Source organism: Uloborus diversus, unplaced genomic scaffold, assembly GCF_026930045.1.
Source record: "Uloborus diversus isolate 005 unplaced genomic scaffold, Udiv.v.3.1 scaffold_1190, whole genome shotgun sequence".
Taxonomy (NCBI): domain Eukaryota; kingdom Metazoa; phylum Arthropoda; class Arachnida; order Araneae; family Uloboridae; genus Uloborus; species Uloborus diversus.
Genome location: NW_026557866.1, coordinates 1,193 through 29,138, shown reverse-complemented (window position 1 = coordinate 29,138; position 27,946 = coordinate 1,193). Strand labels below are relative to the sequence as shown.

General features: G+C 34.1%; 1 protein-coding gene across 1 annotated transcript in view; it reads left to right on the top strand.

The window, feature by feature from the left end:
* The window catches only part of LOC129232353 (1-phosphatidylinositol 4,5-bisphosphate phosphodiesterase gamma-1-like), a gene marked incomplete at both ends in the record, with an annotated part of 52,053 nt that extends 25,691 nt beyond the window's left edge, over positions 1-26,362 (top strand). The window contains 7 exons of the mRNA XM_054866502.1: positions 4,765-4,946; positions 5,038-5,207; positions 10,001-10,201; positions 10,911-11,039; positions 15,071-15,248; positions 24,367-24,435; positions 26,168-26,362. Coding sequence (XP_054722477.1) covers positions 4,765-4,946; positions 5,038-5,207; positions 10,001-10,201; positions 10,911-11,039; positions 15,071-15,248; positions 24,367-24,435; positions 26,168-26,362 — 1,124 coding nt within the window. The remainder of the gene's footprint in view (positions 1-4,764; positions 4,947-5,037; positions 5,208-10,000; positions 10,202-10,910; positions 11,040-15,070; positions 15,249-24,366; positions 24,436-26,167) is intronic.
* Between the last annotated feature and the right edge of the window lie 1,584 nt (positions 26,363-27,946).

Genomic DNA, 27,946 nt, shown 5'->3' with positions numbered 1-27,946 from the left:
CTTGAGAGTGAGTGCTGACGGCAGAAAATGTTTATGCCACAGCAAAGGGCGTCCACATACCAGGCAAAATGGGAACTATCAGGGACTTTAAAGATTTTTATGAAAATTGGAATTTTGCAAAGAATCGGGGGAAATTTTCAAGCTGGTTTGAAACACCAATGGGCAGCTGTTCCTGCATTTTTGACCTGTTTCTGGTAAAATATTCTAAGACTTGAGGAATTGCTAAATTCCAATGTCTTTCGATATAACACTCGCTAGAATGGAAATATGGGGGGGGGAGAGAGAGAGAGAGAAAAGGAAACGAGAAATATAACGGCAGCACAAATTTGCGAAAAAACGCTGCTCTTGCAAAGTGGGTAAGTACACAAATTAACCCACAATACAGAGTTCTCAAAATGTTTGTATCTTGGACAATCTAAGGGGGGCGGGAGCTTCTCAAAGGCTCCGGAACAAAATATCAAAAAACTGAATCGAAGCTAGGAGTGGTCGGGATTTTTCCTCTGCAAACTCTTAAAAAGTTAAAAGTCAAAAATTTTTGGCTGTCTTGAATGATGTAAAAGTGGGGAGGGGAGGTTTGAAAAAAAATTGGAAACTGGAGTCTTAAAAACACTAATTTAGGCAATCTTTGGTGAATTGATGAGAGATGGTTTTAAGAGCTCTGTTTTGGGCTATCTTTGGATGACTTAAGGGGGAAGGGAATGGAAGCTTCTTTCAAAAAGCTTCCAAAATTAAAGTATTAAAACTTTTAGGCGGTCATAAGTCATGCATATAGGTAAGGGTGGTACTGTTCCTAGAAAAAATAAAAAATAGAAACTGACGCCTTAAAACTCAAATTTAGGATATTTGTGGTCAGAGGAAGGGGTTGAGAAGTTCTCTTCTGAAAATTTTTCGATGCTGAAATATTTAAAACGCCACTTTAGGCTATATTTTAGTGCCTTAAGAAGGATGTGATTCGGGACCCTCCTTGGGGTGAGGATTCAGTTTCCCTACTGTTTTTTTTTTTAATTAATGAATGTTGGAAAGGGTACCACGTTTGAAAAATGTATCTACTTCACTGAAGTGTTTTTTTTAATGGCTTATTTCACCACCAGCTATCTTATAAAAGAATTATTTTTCAAATGAATACTGTGTGGGGGAATGGTGCCAGTTCATTACCATTAGTCGCCCATACCCTTCCCCCACTTTTCCTTCTCTTCTGGTTTGTTGGCGCTACCTTGGGTAGACTTTCCGATCAGAACTGATTTAGGTTGCAAAAGTGAAAATCTTATAACCCAAGCGATTTTATTGCTGCAATAAAAATGCTTACAGTCGGCAAAACACTAATGGCGGAACCCCGAACGATTTTACCCCTAACATTATCCAACATTGTCCAAAATTGCATTTTTGGAATTTCAATTTCGAAATATTGCCGAAGGAGAGTTCCCAACTCCATCCCTTCGATAATGCATTAAAAACGTATAAACGTTATGAAAGACGGGTACAATTTCGTTTTTAAAGCATCAATTTCAGGGAGAGTCCAGAGTGCTCCCCCCACCCCCCTTTCATTCTCTAATATTTTTGAAGGTCACCCAATATTGTGATTTTGGGACAATCAGTTTGAAAAAATTGATGTAAGGAGAGTCCCTGAACTTTACCAAACTGGCCTACCATAGCGTTTTTTGGACTTCAATTTAAAAAAAATTCTGGGGGAGAACCCCAGACCCCTCGTTGTTCACGGTTTTTAAGTTTTTGGAATTACAATATCAAAAAAGTTTAAATATTACAATTTAAACTAAGTTCATGATTAAAAAGTCAGTAATCCAACGTTATTAAGCACAAAACTTGGAAATGATTGCAGACACGTGTTTCGGTGTTACAAGGAACACCTTTTTCAATGCAAAGAAGTGTGAGCTTTTGGATGAAAAGTCATCTGAGAAAAGCAACACGGTGGAACAGGAGATAGTATAAATATCAAAAAATAGAAATTAAACAAAACAAAAAAGATAAAATGATGCATGGAGACAAAGTTTATTATATAATTCCATCAGGAAAAAACCCTTAAGTAATAAATTTTAAAAGAAAACCCATAAACAATGCAAAAAGTCCAAAAATGAAACCACTCTGAATAAATTAGCAATAAATTTACCAGCGGGAAAAACTATGTATGGAAGCAATGTATCAAATGGAAAAATGCAGAAAAAACAGAGTGAAGGATAAACATATCGGAATTAGTTAATCACAAAACGAAATAAGAAAGCAAAAAATGAAAAAAATAAAAGTAAGAAATGTACGACGTTTACATAAAAATAATAGAAAATCTAAACCAATTTTAACAAAGGAGTCCACACAGAGGAAAAATAGGGAATTGCAGTAAGATCGTTAACTAAATTAGAACGGTTCCTCAAGATGTGAAAAGATTCCCAAAAATCAAGATCCAACGAATTGGGGCATTTTTGGATAATTTGATAAGAGTTAAAAGAGTTTTTTAACTCTTATCAAATTATCCAAAAATGCCCCAATTCGTTGGGTCTTGATTTTTGGGAATCTTTTCACATCTTGAGGAACCGTTCTAATTTAGTTAACGATCTTACTGCAATTCCCTATTTTTCCTCTGTGTGGACTCCTTTGTTAAAATTGGTTTAGATTTTCTATTATTTTTATGTAAACGTCGTACATTTCTTACTTTCATTTTTTTCATTTTTTGCTTTCTTATTTCGTTTTGTGATTAACTAATTCCGATATGTTTATCCTTCACTCGGTTTTTTCTGCATTTCTCCATTTGATACATTGCTTCCATACATAGTTTTTCCCGCTGGTAAATTTATTGCTAATTTATTCAGAGTGGTTTCATTTTTGGACTTTTTGCATTGTTTATGGGTTTTCTTTTAAAATTTATTACTTAACTGTTTTTTCCTGATGGAATTATATAATAAACTTTGTCTCCATGCATCATTTTATCTTTTTTGTTTTGTTTAATTTCTATTTTTTGATATTTATACTATCTCCTGTTCCACCGTGTTGCTTTTCTCGGATGACTTTTCATCCAAAAGCTCACACTTCTTTGCATTGAAAAAGGTGTTCCTTGTAACACCGAAACACGTGTCTGCAATCATTTCCAAGTTTTGTGCTTAATAACGTTGGATTACTGACTTTTTAATTTTTCAGCACAAAGGTATTTATTCTTTATTAAGTTCATGATGTTACAAAAGTTAAAAGCTTAAAATTCAAATCAAACAGAGATTCCAAAACTGGGTTAGTTAAAATCTACAACATTTATACACATAAATTTTTCCTTAAGCATGCATGGTTGCTGAAAATATTTTCCATCTTGAACACATCACCAAACTTGCACCGATGGTTGTTGGTCCTTGTTTTGCAATTTTTTGCCCTTATTTGCATATCCTCTCCTGAATGCAGAAAACAAGTCAACTCACCATCAGAAATAGCTAATAAAATTAAAATGATCCTTGCTTTTTAGCTGCTAATATAATTTTTGGAATTTTTCAAATTTGAATCTCTTTTTTTTCTTGGAATATTTTCAAAGCTAAAAATGTAAATTTTTTGAAGTAAATAGTACAATTGCAGTTAAACCATTATTTAAAAAATAGTAACATATAATGCATAATTAAGGCAAAAAAAAAAAGATTTTTTTTTGCAGTATGAAAAGAATTGCTGTGTTAGAGAACACTGTTATTTTTCATTTTTATCATGAGTGAAATTACAAGGGATTTCAAAATGTAAGGTAACATGCCCAGCATACAAATTTATTCTGGAAATACAAATAAAAATGTGACAACCAGCAACAGGCTCTGGACAGGCTAGGCTGGTCCTAGTCAGTTTATTAGTCCCCAATGAAGATCAATGACCCTCTTAACACTAACCACCCCCTTGCTTCTTACCGCATCTTCTGGTAAGCTGTTCCAAGTGCCCACAACCCTACTCAAGTTATAATTTTTCCTAATTTCCAGGCTGGCCTGAGACTTGAATAGCTGAAAGCAATGACCCCTTGTCCTGCGTTCTGTGCAAAAATTTAACCCATTAACATCTTTCATTTTGATAAATTAAAAAAACTGAATCATATTCCCTCTGACTCTCCCCTGCTCTAGGCTATACATATTAAACCTTTTAAGTTAAATAAATAATACAACTTAAAGAGGCAAATGTACAGATTACTTCTCTACATAGTGGTCATACTTGTTACCAGCAGTACACCAAAGCATCGAAACCGGCATGGACGAAATCAACATCAAGGTTGTGAAACCACGCCATGAGGGCTAACTGAACCGAAGCATCAGTTTTGAAATGCTGACCTCCCAAGTGTTTTTTTTTTTTTTAAGTCCAAAGAGATAGAAACCACTTGGTGCGACGCTGGAACTGTAAGAAGGGTTTTCCAATGCCTCCCACCGAAAACGCTGTAAAAATTGCGCATAACTGGCTGTGTGTGGTCAAACATTGTCGTGCAACAATAAACCGCCTGTTGTGATCTGTCCTGGTTGTTTATGGTGAATTCCCTCTCGCAATCGACCCAGTGAAGCACAATAACCAGCTAGATTTACAGTTGACCAAGTTTTCATCAAGGCAGCCATGTTCCAATGAACATTTTGTCCTCTTCGTGGATATGCAGCTCCATCTACCGACACCGTTTGAAAACTCTGATAATCTTCATTATCTTCAGCGTGATTTTTATTCATGCAGAGAATCTGCTCTCCCATCAAGAGCTCTTGTTACCTTACTTTTTAAAACACCTTCGTGAAATGAAACTAACATCACTTTTATTTTACTCAGTTGGTGGAGAATCAGACATCAGTAATGCTGTGAAAAATGGGATTCTGTATTTAGAAGATCCCATGGATCATGAATGGAGACCACACTTTTTTATGCTTACTCAAAACAAAATGTACTATGCTGAGGAACAACAAGCTGCTGAGGATGAAGATGATGCTGAAGACAATAACACTCACCGAGAGGTAACATTGGAAGAATTTTGTGCAAATGACTTGCAGATTTCCTACTTATTAGTGTTTACATTTTTATTGTACATTTCTGATTTTTGTTTAGGGCATTCCAAGTGATGAATTACATTTTGGTGAAAAGTGGTTTCATGGTAAGCTACCTGGGGGTAGAGCTCAAGCTGAGGAGCTTCTAAACCAATATTCTTATTTGGGCGATGGAACATTTCTCGTTAGAGAAAGTGAGACATTTGTTGGTGATTACTCTCTTTCATTTTGGTAAGTAATTTGGATGATAGTACTAAATGGATGATATGCACCTACTAAAAAAAATATTAAAATGTACATGCAAATATGCACTAAAATGTAACGATATGCATTAATATTTGTTTTACTTCCATGAAGAAAAAATGTCACATCTGAGGGAATTTGATTGGCTTTTCTGTTTTTGCATTTTGGTGATTTTGCATTTTATTTTTAAGGTGATAAATATATATATTAAAACAATTATAAACGTTGAAAATGGTGCACTCATTGTTCGCTAATTACAAAAAATCTCAATGTGATCTTGAAGGTTAATTGCCTTTTGTTATTTAAGATCACTTCTAAAGAGAAAATATCTTTTCAACTTAAGCAGATACTATTGAGTGGTGTTTAAAATATTGAGTGGTGTATCAGGCCCTGAAATACCAGCTGAAAACTCATCCTCTTAATGTTCAGAAAGCTGCCGATCTCTTTCAGTTGATGAAAGGATATCCTTTGTCATTTTCTAAAATAGTGTTAAATTCTTTGACTTAGGCTCTTTTTCCACTAATAAATCGCATTTCACTGTAGGCAAATCTGTTCTATGAACAGAAATTAAATTATTTTTATACTCTCACTACTTTAGGCATACTTATTAATGAAAATTTGAAAAAAAATGTTCTAAACAATAGCCTTATAGTTTGAAAACTCAAAATGCTCAGATGTGTTCAGACCCAGTAAAAATGTAGGCCCTATTTGTTTCCATAAAAGGACTTTCCATGGGTCGCTTGATGTTTTTCATTTGGGTCATGGTGGTTTGATCAAGAAGACTGGTTCATGGGCGCCCATATGCAATATTGCAAGGGGGGCTCAGATATTTTAACCATGGTTTAGCAGGATATTTTCCCCATGGAAGCGGATTTCAGGACAGATTAGAGTCATTACAATTTGACATTTTTAATTACTTGTTCATTGATGGCTGGAGAAGAAATATTTTTACATTTTTGAAAAGAAAAAAGTACTAAAAACAAGGAAGTTCTAATTTCTAAGGGGGGATCGTGCCCCCCTCCCCCTGGCCCCCTATATGGGTGCCCTTGGACTGGTTTGATGAAGATGGTTGAAGAAGTGGTTTGATCAAGTCGGACTTGTAACCGAGGGTCCGGGATTCTATGCCAACTGGTCAAAGTTCCTCCATGTTCGTTAATGGTGACTGGGGCACATTAAATATGTCAGGGTCACAAAGTCCTCCAAGTGAATCAATACCTCTGGGGTTTCTGAACTGGGGATTGCTTGACTTCTGGCATGGATTTAAAAAAAAAAACAGTGCTGTGTTTAGCACCCTATCCAATTGGTGAAACCACAAATAGTGGTTTGTACGAAGGACTCTGGAGTGTGATATGATGTTTTCATTTGAGAAGAATGAAATATTTATTGTGTCTTTTTTTAGTGAAATAAATCTAATGAAGTAAAAAAGGCATTAATGTGCATTTAGTTAAAAAAACTTGCTACTTTTATGCATCTATATGCACTTGACTTGCAAAAGAAGCTAAAGCATGCAATTAAATATATGTATATATACACTTGCATATAATCTAGAATCTAATGATAACATTTAGTCTTCTAACATTTAATCTTCCGTTTAATGTTGTAAACATCTTTTAGTTCCTGTCTTCAGTACACATTTTACACCGGAAAGTTACATCTTCTTGTGATTACTATTTCAAATGATATTACCAATTTTTGAATCAACCAATTCTTTATTTAAAAAAAAAAAAAAAACCCTGAATTGAATAGTTACAATGCATTCAGTAAAAATAAAAATGTAGAAAATGTCTCATAGTTCAAAGTTCTTGTTATTTTATCTAAATAGCAAGTTGCTTCTGATTACCTATGAGAGAATTATCCAAAAGAACGTTATTTATAATAATTATAGAGAGAGGGCGGATTTTTGTGTGTTTATATGTTCGAAGTAATCTCCAGAACCATTGCACCTATTTGAAAAATTTCTTCACTATATGAAAGGTGCTTCCTTGCTGAGTGACATAGGCTATAATTCGAAAAACCCGATAAATAGTCCTTTTTTTATTCCAATTTAGGCTCAAAGTTTACATAAATTCCCGAATATTGGAGTGAAAAATTACTTGCACATACTAATATTATATATCGTTGAAAAGGGTAAAATTTTATACATGCTAAATAATTTGTTTCAATGCTCTAACTTAATTACGGTGGGAGTAATTTGCGTTTTTAGCTTGAACTTTTTTAGGCTTAAGCTGAAATTTAGGCACTACTTTCATCATTAAATCTATCAATAAAAAGTGAAGAAGGTGTCCCACAGTTTTCTTTTTGACACCATTGGAAAAAACGTTTTTTTACTCCAGATCTCTCTCGACCTTTGGTCCAAAAACTTAGCTTCTACCTTCAAAAGAAAAACAGTTACAAGCGTTTTTAAATCAAATTTAAAAAATGTGATTTTGATTCAGGTTGTCAACCATTTTATTTTCACCAGCTTCTACCTTCAAAAGAAAAACAGTTACAAGCGTTTTTAAATCAAATTTAAAAAATGTGATTTTGATTCAGGTTGTCAACCATTTTATTTTCACGTTTCCACGGTTACGCTTTTTGAATCCATTGTTTCTTTCCTTATTTTGTATTTAATTTCTTAAACTTATTTTATTTCGTATTTCCATGGTTACGCTTTTAAAATCCGTCTTTAATTTCTTAAAAGTATTAATATCTGTCCTCATTGTTTAGAATTGGGTAATTTTGCATGGTGTTTTTTTTCCCTTTTATTTAAGCCTGATTGTTGAATATATGCCACTTGACACAATTTATATTCTCAAGGTAGACTGGGCAAAGCCGGGCAACGCAGCTCTTAATATATATATAAAGATTTGAAAGCTACTGTTAATGTGATTTTATACTTTTTTGTCTTTTGGCGAAACATTTATTATTGCAAAAGAAAAAACATCCGCTTCACTCGCAAAAGGGCTGGGTTCTGGTAGCGTGGTCGCTTGGCGCGTTAGGCGCTGAGCAATTCAGTCTAGGATTATTGTTTTAAAGCAACCGTAAATGTAATTCATTGTTTTGGCGATTTATTTTGAATGAAAAGAAATTTTTGATTTGTTTTTATCCGAGTGAAATGTACGACATTTTCTTCTTTTTTTCTGACATTTTTTGAATGTTTCACTGGATGTTTGTTTTTTTTTTCGTTAGACGGATGGATTATGATAGCATGGTTGCTGGGCGAGTTTGGCATAAACAATAGAGTTGCAGAACTATTTTTACATTTGAAAGATATTATTTGATGTATTTTTTGTTTATTTGGCAAAATCTTTTAAATTGCAGTAAAAACCGCTTCACTCGCTAAATAGAGTTTTAAAGCAACTGTAAATCTAATTTAATGATTTGACAAAAAGTTTTAAATTCCAAAGAAACTTTAATATATATATATATATTTTTTTTTTGAAAAGGTGTGTACGCATTTTATACAAAGAAAAATGATCATTTCACATCAGGGGGGAGGAGCGTCAATTTTTTTTAATTCAACGGACTTCCATTAAATTTTTAGCACGGGCATTGCTGTGCGGGTACTGCTAGTTAATAATAAAGTTTGTTTCTTTTGTATCGTGTTTAGCACTGTCTCACTACCGAAATTTGTAGGTTTATTGAGTTACAAACTATTTATTGTACTAGACAACTCTTTTTTCTTTTAGTATATTATTACTGCAACTGAAATCAATATTAATACAAAAAGCATCTATTAAATAAACATATTTATTTATTTATTACATTAGTAAAAATCTTTTTTTTTACTACATTCCTTCAAAAAATTTAATTACTGTGATATTTTTATTTATTTTTATAATAAGAGTGAAAATAACTTTAAGGGAACTAGGGTATTTATTGTTAAAATGTGTACAAAAAATATTAAGTGATGCTGTTCTTTCTTTTAAGGAAACTTAATACCTTTTGACTATTTCTTTTTTATTTGAGGATTTCTAATTATCTCATGTCTGTTTTATAAAACAAAGTAATTTTCACAAAAAATAGTTTAATATGTAACTTAAAAATTTGATTTTTAAAAGAAAATTAAGGATTTAAAATTTCTTCTCTTTTATTCATCAATGTTTTATTACAGTGAAGCCCGCTCATTGGAATATCGGTTAAAAGAATGTCTTGCTTAATGCAATGAGTTTTCAATGTACCAAACCATTGTAATTTGTCAATTATGATCCCATATAATGGAATACTCCATAGATTAGGATAATTTATCATGATAAATTGGTTATTCCATTGGGCAGGCTGGGCTGCACAAAAATTGTTTTTGATGCTTATAATACAAGGGGGCCATAATTAAACAACCCCACTTTAAAGGTTGTTTAGCAGTGAAATTATTTCTCAAAAATGAACATAATTTTGTGTAAAACATAATGATGAAATGGGAACTTGTTTGAGTGAATTAAAAAAATAGTTCAAAATTTCCCACCAAGAGTTTTTTTGATGAAATGCTCATTTTTGATTGGTTAATTGGTTTTTACTTCACCTTCACCAGATAGAGGTTGTCCCAACATTAACCTTCATGTTCAGGACATCCTCAAAAATCACTTCACAGTGAAACGTGTTATCACCGCCACACTCTTACCGATAGGGCTGCAGTGTGGAGGGAAAATTACCATGATTTTTGTTGAGTGAAATTTTGGAAAAAAGTGCGGGAGTTGTGTAGTCTTGCATCCTAGTCCTTTTTTAATGAGCATAAACTGGTTTGAATGTACTTGCTGTGTCTTGATCCATCATGGTTTATAATTGTTGTTTTGTTTATTCGGCAGGCGTCAGGGTACTGTAAATCATTGTCGCATCAGATCAAAACAGGAGAGAGGTCAGACAAAATACTACTTAATTGACACAATTTCCTTTGACACATTGTACAGTCTAATTACATACTACCAATCCAACCAACTGAGAAGCCCCGAGTTTTGTATGTGTTTAACAGAACCAGTGCCTCAGCCAAATAAGCATGAAGGAAAAGAGTAAGTGTTCTTTCTTTATGTTAATAAATTTGATAAAACAGTATTCCTTGTTAAAGGAAAACTGTAAAAATATTCAAATATTATTTGCAATGTCAGTGAATGAAAAGCAAGCCATATCCAATCTACTTTGCCTCACATATATGTATATGTCATGACTATTAGCATTCCATGCAGTCAAATTATAAACCTCAGAAAAACTATCCAGTTTTTCTTTTTTTGCCTAAAACTAAAAAGACAAAACATGCACCATATTTGGAACACTTATAAAAGATAAATATTTGGGCTGTCACCAATAAAAAATTATAAATAAAATATATATGTATTGGATTTAAAATTTTTCATGTATTTAAAAGTATACTTTAATTTTTGACCTTTAGTGCTTTTTTGAAAATAGGTCTGTGGAAAAAAAGAAAACATTTATAACTCTTGTTCTAATGATATCTACATTTGTCCGTAGTCTTAAACAGTAAACTATTTTCTAAATAAGAGACAATTAATATTATTAGAGTGATTGAAATAGATTCGTTCTTTCAAAGTTTGTTGTACGGCCACAAAGTCAAACCACTTCTGTTTAAAAAGTAAAGACGTGACATCGAAAATAAACTAGACAATTATAGCTTGCTTGACAGGAGAGCAATTTGTGTTATCTTTTTATTTATGTTATAATTTGCTAGTTTTAATATGAGATTTTTTTTCCACCCTGCTCCAGATGGTTTCACGCAAACATGACAAGAATTCAGGCTGAAGAAATGTTGAAGAAAATATATTATGATGGTGCATTTTTGGTACGACCCAGCGAAAAGGAATCCAACACAAGTTGTTTTGCAATATCTTTTAGGTATTATTTTCCTTTTAATTTCTTCTTTAAATGTGATTATGTTTGAGGAAGTATATTATATAAAATTGTATCAAAAATTAACATTGAATATTTATGAGTTGTAAAAGTGCAAAGAATATAATACATTTAACTGAATCACTTTTTGTTAAAAGGGGTTGGTCGAATTTCGATCAAAATACCTTTAATATGGTTCTATATTGTTTGATGATAGACACATATTGATTTGTGTTAAAAGCAACCATCATTGTTTCTATTAAGGGAGGGAGGGGTAAGTCAGTTCTGGGTTTGTTAAAAGATCATGAGTCGGCTAAAATTCTGCTATAAAGGTGTACATAGAGTTATTTCCACCCTGTTTATCGAGGAATCGATGAGGTCCCGGCAGTACCGGTGAGGTAAATGGTAGTATCTGCAGAAATAAGTTTTCGAGATATTTGAAGAAATGTGTGGTGGATTCAATACTAACCATGGGTGCAAGACCTTCCGTCCCAGGATGGATTTCCGTCTTGGACAAAATTTCCGAGACAGAGGTAGGGACGGAAAGAAATTCCATGACTTTCTTTCAGTTTTTACTTAAAAAAGAAAAATTGAGTTTGAAAACATGCTTTTATATATTATTGGACCCTTCCATAACCACGAATTTACATCAACATTCTCTCCATTTTCCGTCATGGGCTTGTTTTGTTTGCAACGTGCTTTTGGAGGAGTGGTTTTTGGACTCTCGCCGTTTGACTTTTTTTAGGTTTAGCTTTGTTCTTTCCAACTCATTGCATTACTGACCGAGAAGTTGCTCGCTATTCTCCCTGATTTTTCGAAATAATCGGCTCTAATTGAAAATTTAGCCTTTTTGCAGGCTATTTTCGATCATCCTTTCATTTTTTTCATTTGCGGGTTTTTTTTTTTTGCAAACATTATACGCATAAATGAAAATTATGTACGCTCTTAAGAGTTGAATCTGAATCACCGATTGAGAGTGATTGCTGACAAGATGAAATGTTTTCGCCACAGCAAGGGCGTCCACATACCAGGTGAAACAGAAACTATCTGGCATTTTGAAGATATTAGTGAAAATGGCAATTTTGAAAATAATGGAGGGGAAATTTCAAGCTCGTTGGAAACACCGATGGGCAACCGTTACTGCATTTTTGACAAAGACTTGAGGAATCACTAAATTCCAATGTCATTGAATCTAACACTCGCTAGAATGGAAATATAGGGGGGGGGGAGAGAAAGGAAAGGAGAAAAACAACGGCAGCACGAGTTTGCGAAAAAACGCTGCTCTTGCAAAGAGGGTAATCAGTTCGCAAATTAACCCACGATACTGAGGTCTTAAAATGTTATATCTTGGACACTCTAAGAGGGGGGGGGGGGAGGGGTTACTCAAGGGTTCCAGTATAAAATATCGAAAAACTGAATTGAAAACCATTTTTGAAGCTAGGAGTAGTTCGATTATTTCTCCTTTGCAAATCTTAAAAATTTAAAAGTCAAAAAGTTTTAGGCTGTTTTAATGATGCAAAAGTGGGGAGGGGGAGGTTTTAAAAATAAATCGAAAACTGGAGTTTTAAAAACGCTAATTTAGGCAATCTTTGGTGAATTTATGAGAGATGGTTTTGGAGTTCTAACATTAAAATGTTTTGTAGCTGATGTATTAAAAACTATTTGAGGCTTCACTAAAATGACTTGAGTGAAAGGGCATTTGGGACCCTTTCCCGAAAAGTGTTTGTAATTGAAATCTTAAAACTTTTAGGCTGTCTTTGGCAATGTCAAGAGGAAGGAAGGGGCTCTCTTTAGGCGAAATTCCGGAACTGGAGTCTTAAAAGCGCAATTTTAGACAGTCTTGGGGTTCAGGTTTCCCCTTTCCCAAAAAATATTCAAAGCTGAAGTATTCAGAACTCAGCTTTAGGTGATCTTTAGAAGACTTAAGAAGACGGAATTCGAAGGCTTTCTCTCAGTAAGTTGTAGAATTTAAATTCTTAAATCTTCGGTGATGAAAAGGGGAAACTGCAAATTTAGTGAACTTAGGGGAAGGAGTTCGGGTGGGGGGGGGGGAGGTATCGCTCCCCGAAAATTTCTCCATGCTGAAGTATTGAAATGCCGTTTTGGCTATTTTTGAGTGAGTAAAGACTTTGGGAATTTGGGGGTCTTTCTCGAAGCATTTTCGAAATTGAAGTCTTAAAATTTCGGGTTGCCTTTGGCGATGTGTGGAGAGGAGTTGCTCTCTCAATAGAAAAATAAATCTTAAGCAAAAACTTACGCTGCGTTTAGTAAATACAATGAGGGGGGGGGTATTCCTCACCCCAGTCCGAAATATTTCCGTTTCTGAAATTTTAAGAGCTTTGTTTTAGGCTATCTTTGGATGACTTAATGGGGAAGGGTGTAGGAAGATTCTTTAAAAAAGTTTCCAAAATTAAAGTATGAAACTTTTTAGGCGGTCATAAGTCATGTTTATAGGTAAGAGGGGTACAATTCCTACAAAACAATTTAGAAACTGAAGCCTTAAAAATTGGAATTTAGGACATTTGTGGTGAACTCAGAGGAAGGGTATCGTGAGTTCTCTTGGGAAAATGTTTTGATGCTGAAATATTTAAAGCGCCACTTTAGGCTCTATTTGAGTGCCTTAAGAGGGATGTGATTCGGGAACCCTGCCTGGGGTTAGGATTCCGTTCCCCTATTTCTTTTTTTAATTAATGAATATTGGAAAGGGTACCTTGTTTAAAAAATATATCTACTTCACTGAAGCGATTTTTTATTGCTAATTTCACCACCTGCTATCTTATAAAAGAATTCTTTTTCAAATGAAGACTGTGTGGGGGAATGGTGCCAGTTCATTACCATTAGTCAGTCATACCCTTCCCCCACCTTTCCTTCTTTTCTGGTTTGTTGGGTAGACTTTCCGATCAGAACTGATTTATGTTGCAAAAGTGAAAATCTTATGTCCTAAGCGATTTTATTGCTACAATAAAAATGTTTACAATCGGTAAAAAACTAATGGTGGGGCGCTGCAAACGCTTTTAACCCTAACATTATCCAACATCGTCTAAAATTGCGTTTTTGGAACTTCAATTCCGACATATTGCCGAAGGAGGGTTCCCCAAACTCAATCCCTTCAATAGTGCATTCAAAAAGCTTATAAACGTTATGAAAGATGGAGTACAATTTCGTTTTTGAAGCTTCAATTTCGGGGAGAGCCTAGAGCGCCCCCCCCCCCTCTTTCTCTAATATTTTTGAAGGTCGCCCAATATTATGATTTTGGGACTATCGTTTGAAATAATTGATGTAAGAGTCCCTGAACCCCTCCTTTCCCAGAGCTTTACCAAAATGGTCTACCATAGCGTTTTTTGAACTTCAACTTGAAAAAAATTCTGGGGGAGAGCCCCAGACACCCCTCTTATTGCTGGATTTTAGATTTTTTGGAGTTATGATGTCAAATTGCTTAAATATTACAATTAGAGGCTTAAAATTTAAATCAAACACAGAGTCTAAAACTGGCATTGTTAAAATCTACAACATTTATACACATAAAGTTTTCTTTAAGCCCGCATGCGGGGGGAGGGGGGAGGCTGAAAATATTTTCTGTCTTGAACACATCACCAAACTTGCACCCATGATACTAACAATAGAAAAATTTTGGAATTAGAAGCTTTTTAGGCTTTTTTTTCAGCAGAAACCAAATTAGCTGGCTTGTACAATAAAGTAACTTACAATAGATGACAAAAAATGCAATAAAATAAAAAATGTACAGTTACTGCCTTTTACCTGCACACAGCAGTGTTATCTTGCACAGTTTACTATCTTACAGTATTATCTTGCACAATACACTTATTACTTAAACGTTCTTTCAAATGGCTCAATAATTTAAGGGTGTCCCCAAAATTTGTTTTTATTAGTTTAAAATTGGAAAAGAAAAAATATATATACGTATCAAATAGGAAAATTTTGATAGCTTTTGAAAATTTGTATTTAATACTTGAATGTCATGCTTTTTCTATCTCTCCTGATGTTTTTATTTATTTTGATGCATTTATTTATTTTAGAGCCGAAAATAAAATTAAACATTGTCGCATCAAGTTAGAAGGACGTTTATACACAATAGGCACAGCACAATTTGAGAGCTTAGTGGAGTTAGTTAACTACTATGAAAAAAATACTTTATACAGAAAAGTAAAGCTAAAGTATCCTGTCAATGAAGAAGTTGTTCGAAGGATAGGTGGTGTAAGTATTTCATTTTTACCTGTCTATCTTTCTTTAATTAAATGTTACTTTGGTCCTCACTGCAAGAGAAAAAAAAATGATGTAGTCCTCTTGTTATGTTCTCATACACCTATGAATTGTAGTTTTTTAAAAAAATAACTTCAGAAATTCCTCTTTTCTAATTTCCATTGAAATCTGAAAATAGAAATCTTTTGCAATTGCCAGATTTCTTTGACTGTGTTCGATATGGAATGGCTGTGTTACTTTCAAAGTAATTGTCAAAAACCAATGGATAAAATGACATTTTTATGGTGTAAAAACACCTGAAATCAAACAAAATAATTTTTCTAACCATTATAAAACAGTTGGAACACTATTTCAACACAGAAGTTCCTTGATCATTTGCCCAAGCTGCTGCAGTTTATGTTGGGCTAAAAGTTTCACCAATAACAAGAGTTTTAGATTAGATGATTACCTAAAAAGATGCAGATGTGACAGAAAAAGTTACTGAGCATTAATGGTGTTTTGAACAAATATGAAATCATATTCGATGAAGAAACTATGTTCAGAGAATGAGGAAAGAACCTCTTAAAAACCGGTATCTGATTGATATATATAATGTGTAAATTATTTCCAGAGACAAAATGATGTGTTACAGCTAAAAGTAATGACTGTTTTCAATGATCACTTAAAACTCAAAAAAAACAGAAAAATTCTAAAACAGAATTCAATAAAAACAGAAAAACAAAATTAATATTTTAAAACAGCTATCACCCGAATGTTGTTTAAACTTGCAATAAAAAATGAGTAGCACTGAATGCATAAAATATTGCTAGTAGTTCTTTTTAAATAAAAAATAAATGAAAAAATGAAAAGAAAAAAAAAGATAACAGTAAGTTATTTTCATGCTGATTATGTTTTTTAATATTATGTTAAATTTCTTAGAAAAATTCATTGAAGTAAAAAGAGTAAAAGGGAAAAAAAATCTCTATTACTCGCAAACTGTTTGATTCCAAGCACTGAGGATTAGAAGGAGTTAATTACTCATAGTAAGCTCTGTTTGACCCCCCCCCCCTCCTCTCATCTTCCTCTTTAAGAGGGAAAATTCCATCTGAAGATAGGCAACAATTTTCTAGGACCACTTTTGACTATAAACCTGTTATCTCATAGTTCTATGTATATACATGGTACCATTTTTCAGAGTTTTGAGACCTAAGACAGAGTTTTTCCCCACGTGAATATTAAAAGATGGTTTTATTATATTCAAATGTCTTAGTTAAAACCCAAATTTAATAATTTTGCATCATTAATTAAAAATATTAAAATATTTGTATTTTATTCTTCTAATTCCATTGTATAGTTTCATTTTCTCTGTCCCTTCTCACTCTATTTTTGAATTTACTAGGCATGATAACAATGGCCCCTTATTTAGATGAAAGAATGTTTCAGTGCTTGTTAACTACATATTGAAATTTCTTTCTCATATTTGTGTCGATATCATTACCATTATCTTAGTATGAATTATTTTGTTGTTCGGAAAGTAATTTCGTTTTTTTTATATTGTGAAACTAAAAGACAATTTTCGTATAATAAATAAATATTTTATTAAATTAGGTATTGGCCACTCTGATCCAACATTTTTTTACCCAACTGCGCATGTGTGACGTAAAGGAGGGTATGTTAAATAAAACTAATTAAAATTTTTAGTGGACCTCAGAAATGTGTCATGGTTGAGTCAAATTAGGAAGCATGTTTAAGTAAATCATTAACATTTATTAGTTCGATAAAAAGTACAGCATGTTAACAAACATTTTTAAAGCTTCTAAGTAAAATTCGTATAGAATCCTAAGGCCAGCAATAAAACCAAAAAATATTGCAGGAACTCTAACATAATTGAAAAACATTTGTACCACTGGTGCTCCATAAAAATCCATCTTGATAAACAGTCCTGAAGTCTTGTTCTAATTGGACACCGGTAATTTGTGGCACAAATCAGGAATGGAACACAGAAAGCCGACCGACCAAGCTATACAAGGACTATATAAGACACATCATCGTGGAAGAAGAGAGAGATCGATGAACAGATGTCCACCGCTTAAGTACAGCTTCACTGACGTTCCATTCAATTTGCATTTGATGAAATTCTTGAAAAAAACTCCAGAAAAGTTATTGGCAACAGTTAAATTCATTGAAACAGTTTCTTTGATGAAGTCTTTTTTTTTTCGCTGTGAATTTAACAGATAACCGCAAAGTTTGTTTACATTTTTCACCAGTTTGTTAGAGTAAATGAAAGTTCTTGAGTACAGCATTTTTTAGTGTAGCGTAAAGGCATGGAGAACCCCCTCATATAAAAATAAGTAAGTATAATTAATATTATTTCCTTAGCACTGGAAAGTCAAGAAAAATTAATAAAAATTTCTAATATTTTGACAGGTAATGTGTTTATTAGTCTAGGTATGTATATTTGTTCCTATGTGGCATTGTAGAGGCTAAACGCCTTGGCCAATTTTGGTGATTCTTGCGTTAATCGATTTGTCTTAACCTTGGGAGTGTCACTAAACACACAGTAATCAAAATTCACCATATCAACAACCAGGTGCCATTTTGTCAGTTCGGAATTGTGGTGCACTCAACCTGCGTGCGACAAATGCAGGTAGCTTTCGCTGCCTGAATTTTCTGTGCACTAAGTCTACTAATTGGGACCTTAGTGGCCAATTCGTCTAAGCGATTGCTTCTCACACTTGAGGCGGTGGGTTCCATTCCCACCCTCGCTCCGGATGTACTTTTCCCACTTTCTGATGTAAATTCTTTTCTGTGTTGTTTGTATATATTCTGTACTGTAATAAAAAATATATCGTGTAAGGGGGGCAAGACACTCAGATTGTAGTCCTCATCAAAATAAATCTGTGCAATATGCTTCAGGGGACGCGCGGTTTCGCGATGTGTGCTTTCTTTACAGACTTTTTTAGTTTTGCAAAAAAGATTTGACTGACGACGTTTCTGATTTTGCGTCATCATGAGTTATACAGGCTTTTTATATAGCTGTGCTGTGGTTGACTTAAGTTCGCGTATACTTGCTGAAGAACAATCACATGTAACTTTAAGCCAAGTTAGGTCCCTAGAGGAACTAATTATCAGTAGTTTCGACCACCGCAAGTTACTTAATAAACCTCACGATACAAACTCTCTCAATGAAATGACAAGATTGGAAATGTCTTGTAATCATAATAACTAAAGCAATGAAAATTAACTAAAAAGTGTAAAATAAAAAGTTATTAAATAAAAACAAAAAACCCGACTGCATAAAAACCAAAAAACTAAAGAGAAAAATGTATAAGTCCAGTAGTTTAGAATGTTATTAAGTACTACTGAATAACTGCACCATTGAAATAGTTTTATAATCATACATAGATAAGACAAATCATAAATTCAAAAGCAGAATAGAAGGATCAACAGTCGGGGCCCATTCACATTTTACGGAGTTCCTTAATTCAGAAAGAATAGGCCTGGCTGTTGATACTTCTATTCTGTTTTCGAATGTATGATATGTCTTATCTGGTATACGGCCAAAATGTCGCGGCCAAAATGTCGCCGGCCCAAAACGTCGCCAGTCCAAAATGTCGCCGGTCCACAATGTCGCCGGCCCAAAATGTCGCCGGTCCAAAATGTCGCCGGTCCAAAATGTCGCCGGTCCAAAATGTCGCCAGTACAAAATGTCGCCGGTCCAAAATGTCGCCGGTCCACAATGTCGCCGGCCCAAAATGTCGCCGGTCCAAAATGTCGCCGTCCCAAAATGTCGGCGGTCCAAAATGTCGCCGGCCCAAAATGTCGGCGGTCCAAAATGTCGCCGGCCCAAAATGTCGCCAGTCCAAAATGTCGCCGGCCTAAAATTCGCTAGTTCAATTTCTACGAAAAATTTAAATGTACGTCGATGCTTTCCAGCATAAAAGTTGCGAAAGAATATTAATTGCCTTTCAAAGTAAGTTCCTTCAAAAATTCCAAACGTTTTCTCCTGTCTTAATTCGTAAACATCAGATTAATTCCAGAAAATTAATAGTTTTCAGAAAAACATACGTTTTTCTGTATACTATTACAAACGTAAACATGTGAAAGGCTGCTGCAATGGAATTCTCTTTCTCGTTTAATCTGATTAATAATAATACTCAAGATGTAACATAAAGGATCAAGATGTAACGCAAGGATTCAAACAAAAAATTGGTATGGAAGTAAAACTAAACTGTTCTAAACGCGAATGAAAGAATAGTGAGGCGCAATTTGAATATGGCAAGAGAATAGGCGGTTTGTATTTTTTGGCGTAATGAAGTAAAAACAAATAACTCCTTCACTCTAGCATATTATTACGGTAGCGACAGGTCAGTCATTTAGGGGATCAGGCGGAATGGCCCTCGACTTTGAATTTTTTTTTACATACAAGTGGGAGTGGTTTTTATAGCAATCCTATGAAATTTGCATTGGTTATACATACGCCCGTTATCCTCCCTCTCCCCTTTCACTGGAAAAATTCGAAATCACGGGCCAGGGTGGAAATAAAGTAGAAAAGTATCTTAATGAAATTTAATTTTCTCATAGATTTATCAACATTACCCTAAGAACTGTAAAAAAAAAAAAACTACGTTTTCAGTGAGATATACGTTGGTTAAAGTAAGATCAAAACTGCCGTGGGAACTTCCATCTCTTATGAGTAAAATTCTGAAATTACGTCGAAATGTTCACCGTCAAATCTTTTGAAATCGATGAAACCCGTAACTGCTAAAACAGGTGTCTTTCACTCAGATTTTTGAAAAACGACTCTACGCGATGACAAATATTTTCAATTCTCAACATTCATGAAATTTATATATTCGATAGAACATCAAGGGACAATTTCAGAACAGCTATTTTATTGAAGGTTTTCAAGAGGATACTTTCATGCATGCGAAGTAGCGCTTGTCAGCTAATCACATTTTCCAATTTTAAATAGAAAAGAAAAAATTTCATAATGTAGGGTGAAATAACTGATATCAATGAGATTATTCAGATCAATTTTGACCTAGACTTATTTTTAAAATAAGTTTCAAAAAGTAATAGTTCCAGCTCAATATAACTTGGTAATTCAGAAAGAAAAGAATATTGATAATAATAATAATAAACAAATAAATTTTTCTCTCTCAGAAAAAATTGCTGTTTTAATTAGTGAATTTTTACTACGCAAATTATATAAGAATGCAAACTCAGTTTTTATTTAACACTCACGCTAGTTAAAGTGCTACAAAAATGAGAGGAATACACGGCTAATTTAGATTTTATTGATATCATGCTCAACCTCTCATATATAAATTCAGTATATTTTTCATTGTTTATTTAATTACACTGACTCACGTAAACGATTACGAAACTCAAGTTAGAACGAAAATAAAGCTTGTTTTCGTTTAATTTCACTTGTATACTACATTTTTGTATCAATCCTCGCATTACTTCTTGAGATATAGCAGTCACATAAAACGATAAAAATTATTCTGTGATCCATCATTTTGGGATGACTGAAGCCAAAAATAAATGAGCAACTCGCCCTTTAAGATATACCTGTAGACCAAATTTTGTCTTAACCCTTGTACAGTAGACCCTCGTTTTACGCGGGGGTTATGTTCCACGGAAATGCTGCGTAAATCGAAACCGCGTAAATTGAGACCTAATATTAGTGTCAAAATAGGAATTAGGTTCCGTAGATTAAAAAAAATACTTCATTCTAGTGATGACCAATTGTATAATAAGTTTAATGTGTACTTATATCAATTTTTATGCACAATATGCATAAAGAAAACAAACTAATTTCGTGTTCTGTTTATGAAGAAGAGCTGACTATGATAGTTTTTTGGTAGTCCTTAAGAATTTTTCCTCCAATTCTTTGCTTAGCATTAACTCATCCATGATCACTTGCGTCATTTCCATGATAGAATCTTCTTTCACTAACAAATCAGAAAGATCATTCCTATTATCTAACGGATGGTTCGAAAATTTTCAATGTGAGCGTTTTTGGTTGTGTGTCACCGGAGTCGGTATCCGCGTTGGTTTTGACCTCTTTTGTCACTCCTAAAAGCTCTTCTTCCAGTGAGTTCTGAACTGTGTGAGTTTAATCACTTTACTTCTGATGGAAAAAGCTCTGGAACCAATCGCATAAAATGTCTCCAAGGACCCAAGTTCGATTATTAGCACGCCAAAATGCAGTTAGTTACGTGTAATCTGCAATCTTTAGGAGCTTGGGTTTTGAAAGAGAGGAAAATGTTACCTGTTTGCATTGCCGCATCTGCGTAAAACCGAAACTCATCTGCGTAAATAAAATAAAGGTGTCAAATCTTCAACCGCGTATAATCGAAGCCGCGTAAAATAAACCCGCTGAAAACGAGGGTCTACTGTATTACTTTTTGAGATATATCAATCACAGATAATAAAAAAGAAAGGAAAAAACATTCGATTGCTCCACTCTCTGGTGTTATTGAGCCCAAAATCTGTCCTCCTGCTGCTTCCTAACATTTTATTTGATTCCGTTCATCATTTTTTGAGCAATGACAGTCACGCATATCGATGAAAACGTTCAGTTACTCCACTATCTTGAACGAATTGACGCAAAAAACCACGCAGCCCTAAATCATATATGGGTACTTGCGGGTATCGTTCGAATTCTTACTACAGGTTTTGACGTAGAATGTCCCCAAAAAATCGGTCACATACAAACGCACACTATTCTTGAAGAAAAGTTTAAAATAATTTAGCGAATGTCAGAACTGAACGCCGTCAGAACGCTTTACAGTTGGTAGATAGCGAGTCACAAGAAATAAGATAACGTAACGCTTGTATTCTATTTGTTTACTGAAAAACAGCCGAGAGTTGCGAATCAAAACGGAATAATCTTTTTAGAATTTATCATGAAACTCAGTTAGTCCAGTCCCATTTATAACGAAGACATTCATTAAAGGCAGTAACCATTTATTCTGCAAATTTGGTGATAAACATCATTTTTGTACATTTAAATTTTTCTTACCAACTGAATAAACGAATTTTGGATCTACAACATTTTGGACAGGCGACATTTTGGCCCGGCGACATTTTGGACAGGCGACGTTTTGGACCGGCGACATTTTGCACCGGCGACATTTTGGATCGGCAACATTTTGGCCCGGCGGCATTTTGGACCGGCGACATTTTGGGCCGGCGACATTTTGGACCGACGAGATTTTGGACCGGCGACATTTTGGACAGGCGACATTTTGTCCCGGCGACATTTTGGATCGGCAATATTTTGGCCCAGCGACATTTTGGACCGGCGACATTTTGGACGGGCGACATTTTGAACCGGCGACATTTCGGACCGGCGACATTTCGGTCCGCCGACATTTTGGACCGGCGACATTTTGGACCGGCGACATTTCGGACAGGCGACATTTCGGACAGGCGACATTTCGGACAGGCGACATTTTGGCCCGCCGACATTTTGGACCGGCGACATTTCGGACAGGCGACATTTCGGACAGGCGACATTTTGGACAGGCGACATTTTGGGCCGGCGACATTTTGGCCCGGCGACATTTTGGAACGGTGACATTTTGGCCGCGACATTTTGTCCCGCGACATTTCGGTGGCGACATTTTGACCCCAAACCGTCTTATCTGTGTACGATATACATTTTTCTTTTTAGTTTTTTTTTTTTTTGGTTTTTACACAGTCGAGTTTTGTGTTGCCATCTTTCTGGTAATGGCATGATTTCACACTCATAAAATTTTTGGTCTTTGCTGTCAAAAAACTGATCCAGGTGAGTTTTGACTTCTTCATTTGAAGTAACAGTTTTACCATCCAAAAATTTTGCAGTTATCAGAACAAATAATAATCTGAAGGCACCTGATATGGAGAATGTGGTGGGTGCGGCAATGTATTCCATTCAAGCTGTAAAAACTTTTACTGAGTGACCAAACTTGTATGTGGTCTCCCATTATTTTTGCGGAACATTACTCATTTTCTGTAGACTAATTATGGCCTTTTCTGTTGAAGTGCATCCTTCAGGTTGTCCAGCTGATGACAGTTAACTTTCGAATTAATTGTTGTGTTATCTGGTGAAAGCTCAAAAAAAGATTCCTTTAAAATCCCATGAACAGATAGCATCACCTTTTTTTGATGGATATTGGCTTTTAAAATGCTTTGAGCCAGTTCATTTTTTTTGCTCCTCGATCTTTTGCATTTGACATTGTTGTATACAACTCATTTTTTGTCCCCAGTAATGATACGCTTTGAAAATGGATCATTTTCCTGACGTTTGAGAAGCCAATCACAGACATTAAAATGACGACACAAATTTCTCTCCTTGAGAACATGGAGAACCTATATATCGAGCTTCGAGGTTAAACCTCAGACCTTTAAGTGGTTATAAACAGTTGAATTCAATAAATTTAACCCCTCACCGATTTTACATTTTAATATTTGCTGGTTTGCATCATCTAATGCCTTTATTGTGTCTATCAGCTTCAACAGACCCGACCTTCCAAAACATGGTGCATTTTCAACATCAAAATTGCCGGATCGAAATTTGACAAACCAGTTCTGGCACTGGCATACTCTCAATGCATCTTCTCCATACACATGAGTTAGTTCTTTCTGACTTGAACAGCAAATTTATCTTTTCTATAGTAAAAAAGTAAATTATGACAAAAATACTGCTTATTGCTCTCCATATTTAAAAGGGTACCAACCAAAAACTACTGTGTAGATTCAGTTGAACTTCTTCACACACAAGCCTTGCGATATCAGCTCTTGAATGATATAATGATTATGCAGTTTATGTGTGAAGTTGGGTTCGAAAAAATGCAGTTAAACCCTTTGTCGTGAAAAAACTAAACTACTTTCCGAACAACCCAATAATTGCTTATTAGTTCAAATATTGTAATATTGGTATTAGTAAGTTGCCATTCTGCTTGAAATTTGATAACTTTCTTAAACATGATTTGTTTTGCTGTGTTTATTTTAAGTATATCTAAGAAACATATTTGTTACATTTATGTATAAAGCAAAATATTTTGACTTTCAGAATTTGGTGATTGAGTATCTAATCATTTTGTGTGTGCTTTAATAAGTTATATTTTCTTTTTAATAGGCACCAGAATATTCTCCTGTTTATGGTGCTCCAGGAATGTATATGGATCCAAACTGTTTTAAATCAAGGGTCTGTGATTGATTTATCTGTCAGCATGCTCATGCTCCCCCCCCCTTTTTTTGCCTGTTTTGTTAACATTTTACTAAAATAAATGTTTTTTCCTTATTTTTTATCATGGCAATTTTCTATTGCATATTGACGTTTTGTGTTTTTAAGTTCAAAATTATGTATATTTATTTAGTTATTATTTTTTTACTCTGCTGAAAATCATTCTAATCTTTGCTCACTTTTTAGTTATGATAAGCTACATTCATATTAATCTGTGAAAGCAAGCATTTAAATTTTTTCAGTTGTGTTATCCGGCATGAATTCAAATGTTGTTCTGCTTGACATTTGCTCCCCCCCCCATAATGTATGTTTTCTGCTGCTATTGTTATTATCTGTTGGGCTATTTTTGTATACAATAATGATAAGTCATTTTTTCTTTCTTCATTTTAATTGTATATGATATTTTAGTTTTAATGAAATGCAAAGTTAACATTTGGTTGTCTATATCTTTTTATGGAGCAATTCCTACTTAAATGATACTAAGAATAAATTTAGAAAACAGTGATTTGGTTGCCTTAAGATCTGTCACTTGTTTGTGACTAACTTTTGATGTCCGAGTCCCAAAATGATCTCAGTTTTAATCTAACATGTCAAGTTTTAAGCTACATATAGATCAAAACCTTGACCTTATGCTATTAACATAACAATTTTCCTAACATAGGATGTTTTAAAATATTTTTAATTAATGGTACTTATAGTAAGGTGAAAAACAGAAAACTATTTCTTGATGATTGGTGTTGTATCAAGTGATTCAATTTAGAAAGTTATATTCATAAAATTATATCAAATCTAGATTTCGATTCTCAATCAATGTTTTGTATTCTTTCCAACTCTCTCATGAACAGATAAAGCAGTCAAGTTCTATGCGGCACAAAGATTGGTCATGAACAAATAGTCTGTTAAACTGCAAATACTGTATGAGAAAATGAAAATTGTTGCATAAAAGTGCTTATGGTGTAACTTTCTACTGAAGTAGATTTCTTCCAGATTTTTTTTTTTTTTTTTTTTTTTTAAGTAGGGAAAACATTGTCGGTAATTACTTAATGTGTAAATACTTTGAGATCTCTTCATGGGTCTATTTTTCTTTTGATTTTCATCTTAATCTCTCAAATTAAATATAAAAGTTAGTTGATTTAGTTATTTATGTTTGAAGTTCTACAGCAGGTGTTTGGATTGCATGAAACAAAAAATGAATTAATTTCACTGAATCGGACTTTCCCGTTTATTAAATGACATTCATATGGTCACATTGGTAGTCCTTTTTCTAGTAGATGGAAAATAATGAGTCGATTGTTGACTAATCATTGTATTATTCATGAATTATGCCTTACAATATTTTTGCGGCTTATATTACACTAGCTAGCAAGAACTTGGAAACTGGCTGAATTCTGTATTTCATACTGTAACTTCAGACAATTTTATTTGTTTATTTATTGATTTATTATTTTTTTTCCAAATTCCGTCTGCAAGAAAAGTTTAATTTTATTCTCTATCAATCTGTTCATTGTCTTTCACGTATTCTCCAGTAAAAGAGAGTTTATCTTTACAGACTGAAAGCGTAAAGAGAAGTATTTTCATTTAAATTTCATCAGTACAAGACGAGGCTTTTTTTTTGTGAAAGAAAAATTTAAATGTATTTAGTATTTTCTTCTACTTACTAAATTTGTAATTAACCTATTGAAATATGATTTAGATCACAGTGAAGGCTCTGTTTGACTACCGTGAACAACGCATTGATGAATTATCCTTCCCGAAACATGCTATTATTACTAATGTTAGTAAAGAAAATGGTGGCTGGTGGAAAGGTGATTATGGTGGTAAAAAACAGCATTGGTTTCCTTCCAATTATGTTGAAGAAATCGAACCAGCAGAAAATAGTGATGAAAATGTAGGTATTTTATAAAAATACAATTTCCTACTTTTTTTGTGCATTGATGAATGGTTTATTTTTTTAATGTCTCAAAACTAGCTGCAAAAGTATTGTATAGCATCATGTATGGTTAAATCTCTGAAGTGTTAATGAATAGGAACCAAAAAATATTTTCATTATAACCAGGCTGCTTCATGAAAAGTTAGAGTAACATTTAGCAAATGATTGATATTTTCAAATGCTTTCGATTTGAGGCTAAATTTCTAAATTTTGCCAAAATCTACTCTTTGCATAAAGGTACAGTCATTTTGGGCAACTTTGAGCCATATCGGTTGCCTTTGCTCCATTTCAAATTTTCTAGCATATTTGACTTATTTAAAAAAAAAAAGACTAAGAGACCCTGCAGTCCACTCTTTCAACAACGTTATGAAAAAGGTCTTCAACTTTTTATTTTCCAAAAAAAGAAAAAGGTTGGCAATGTTGTACCTATGCCTCCTTAATAATAAATACAGTTGAATCTTGATAACTCGAATATTCCTTTATCTCAAAGTTTTCATCAAGTCCCAAACTCTTGAGACTGTTGTGGAAACTTACCATAACTTGAATGTTTCAGCCTCTCCCTTGGGACTTTGCGTTATTGAGAGTTGACTGTAGCTATCACTTATCACATTAACCTTAAAAAAATGAACTGCCCATATATGATAATAACCATGAGAACAACACCACCCAACTATGGCTAGGGATCCAAACAATTCAAATTAAATTATTAATTGGTTAATTTCTAAATTAATTTTTTCAAATTATCCAATAGTTAATTTCTGTGCTATTAATTTTAAAGAGCTCCTATAGATAGCAGTGATCTCTGAACAATTTTGAGTTCTTTTTTGCTGTACGTTAACACTAGAACTGCGGATGGGGTCATTTTGACCCAAAAGCAATTTTGTTTCCGATTTCCTCAAAAAGTTACGAACGAAATTGAAAAAAAAATCGTGACTTTTCCTATTTTTATATCAATAATAATCTGAAATTATGATACGTTAAATACTTACCACTTTTTTGTTTTTAATACTTATACCTAAAACCGCAGAATGGGTCATTTTGACCCCATTATAATCACAAGCACTAAAGGTGCAGTTCAACGTTTCCTAGAATAGAAAAAGCTTTTTCAGTCCTCTCTTCATTTCTCAGATGAAGGCAGAACAATACTTCAAGGTCAGTAAATTGTTACTGATAACAGAAGTTCAGGTGGGGGGGGGGGGGGGCGTCTGCAGTAGTAGTTACAAGTGTTGCAGACGCCCCCCCCCCCTCCCCTAACGTTATCGTTCCTTGTGGGAAAAATGCATCTGGTTAGTGTATTCAAGGAATGTTTTCTTTCTGATGCTTTTTGTTTCAGCCTAGAAGGGAAAGTGGTGAACTGGCGCACATCCAGTTCTTTATGACTTCACAACTGGTTCTTCGCATTGCCTTGGATAGTTTGATTGTACCAGTCTGTTGGATTTTTTGGCGCCTTGTTTACACGGAGATAAAATTGATCTGATGTGAAAATGACTGGAAGAAATGGGCGTAAATTAACAGTTAGCGAGGCCCTCGAATATATGCGAC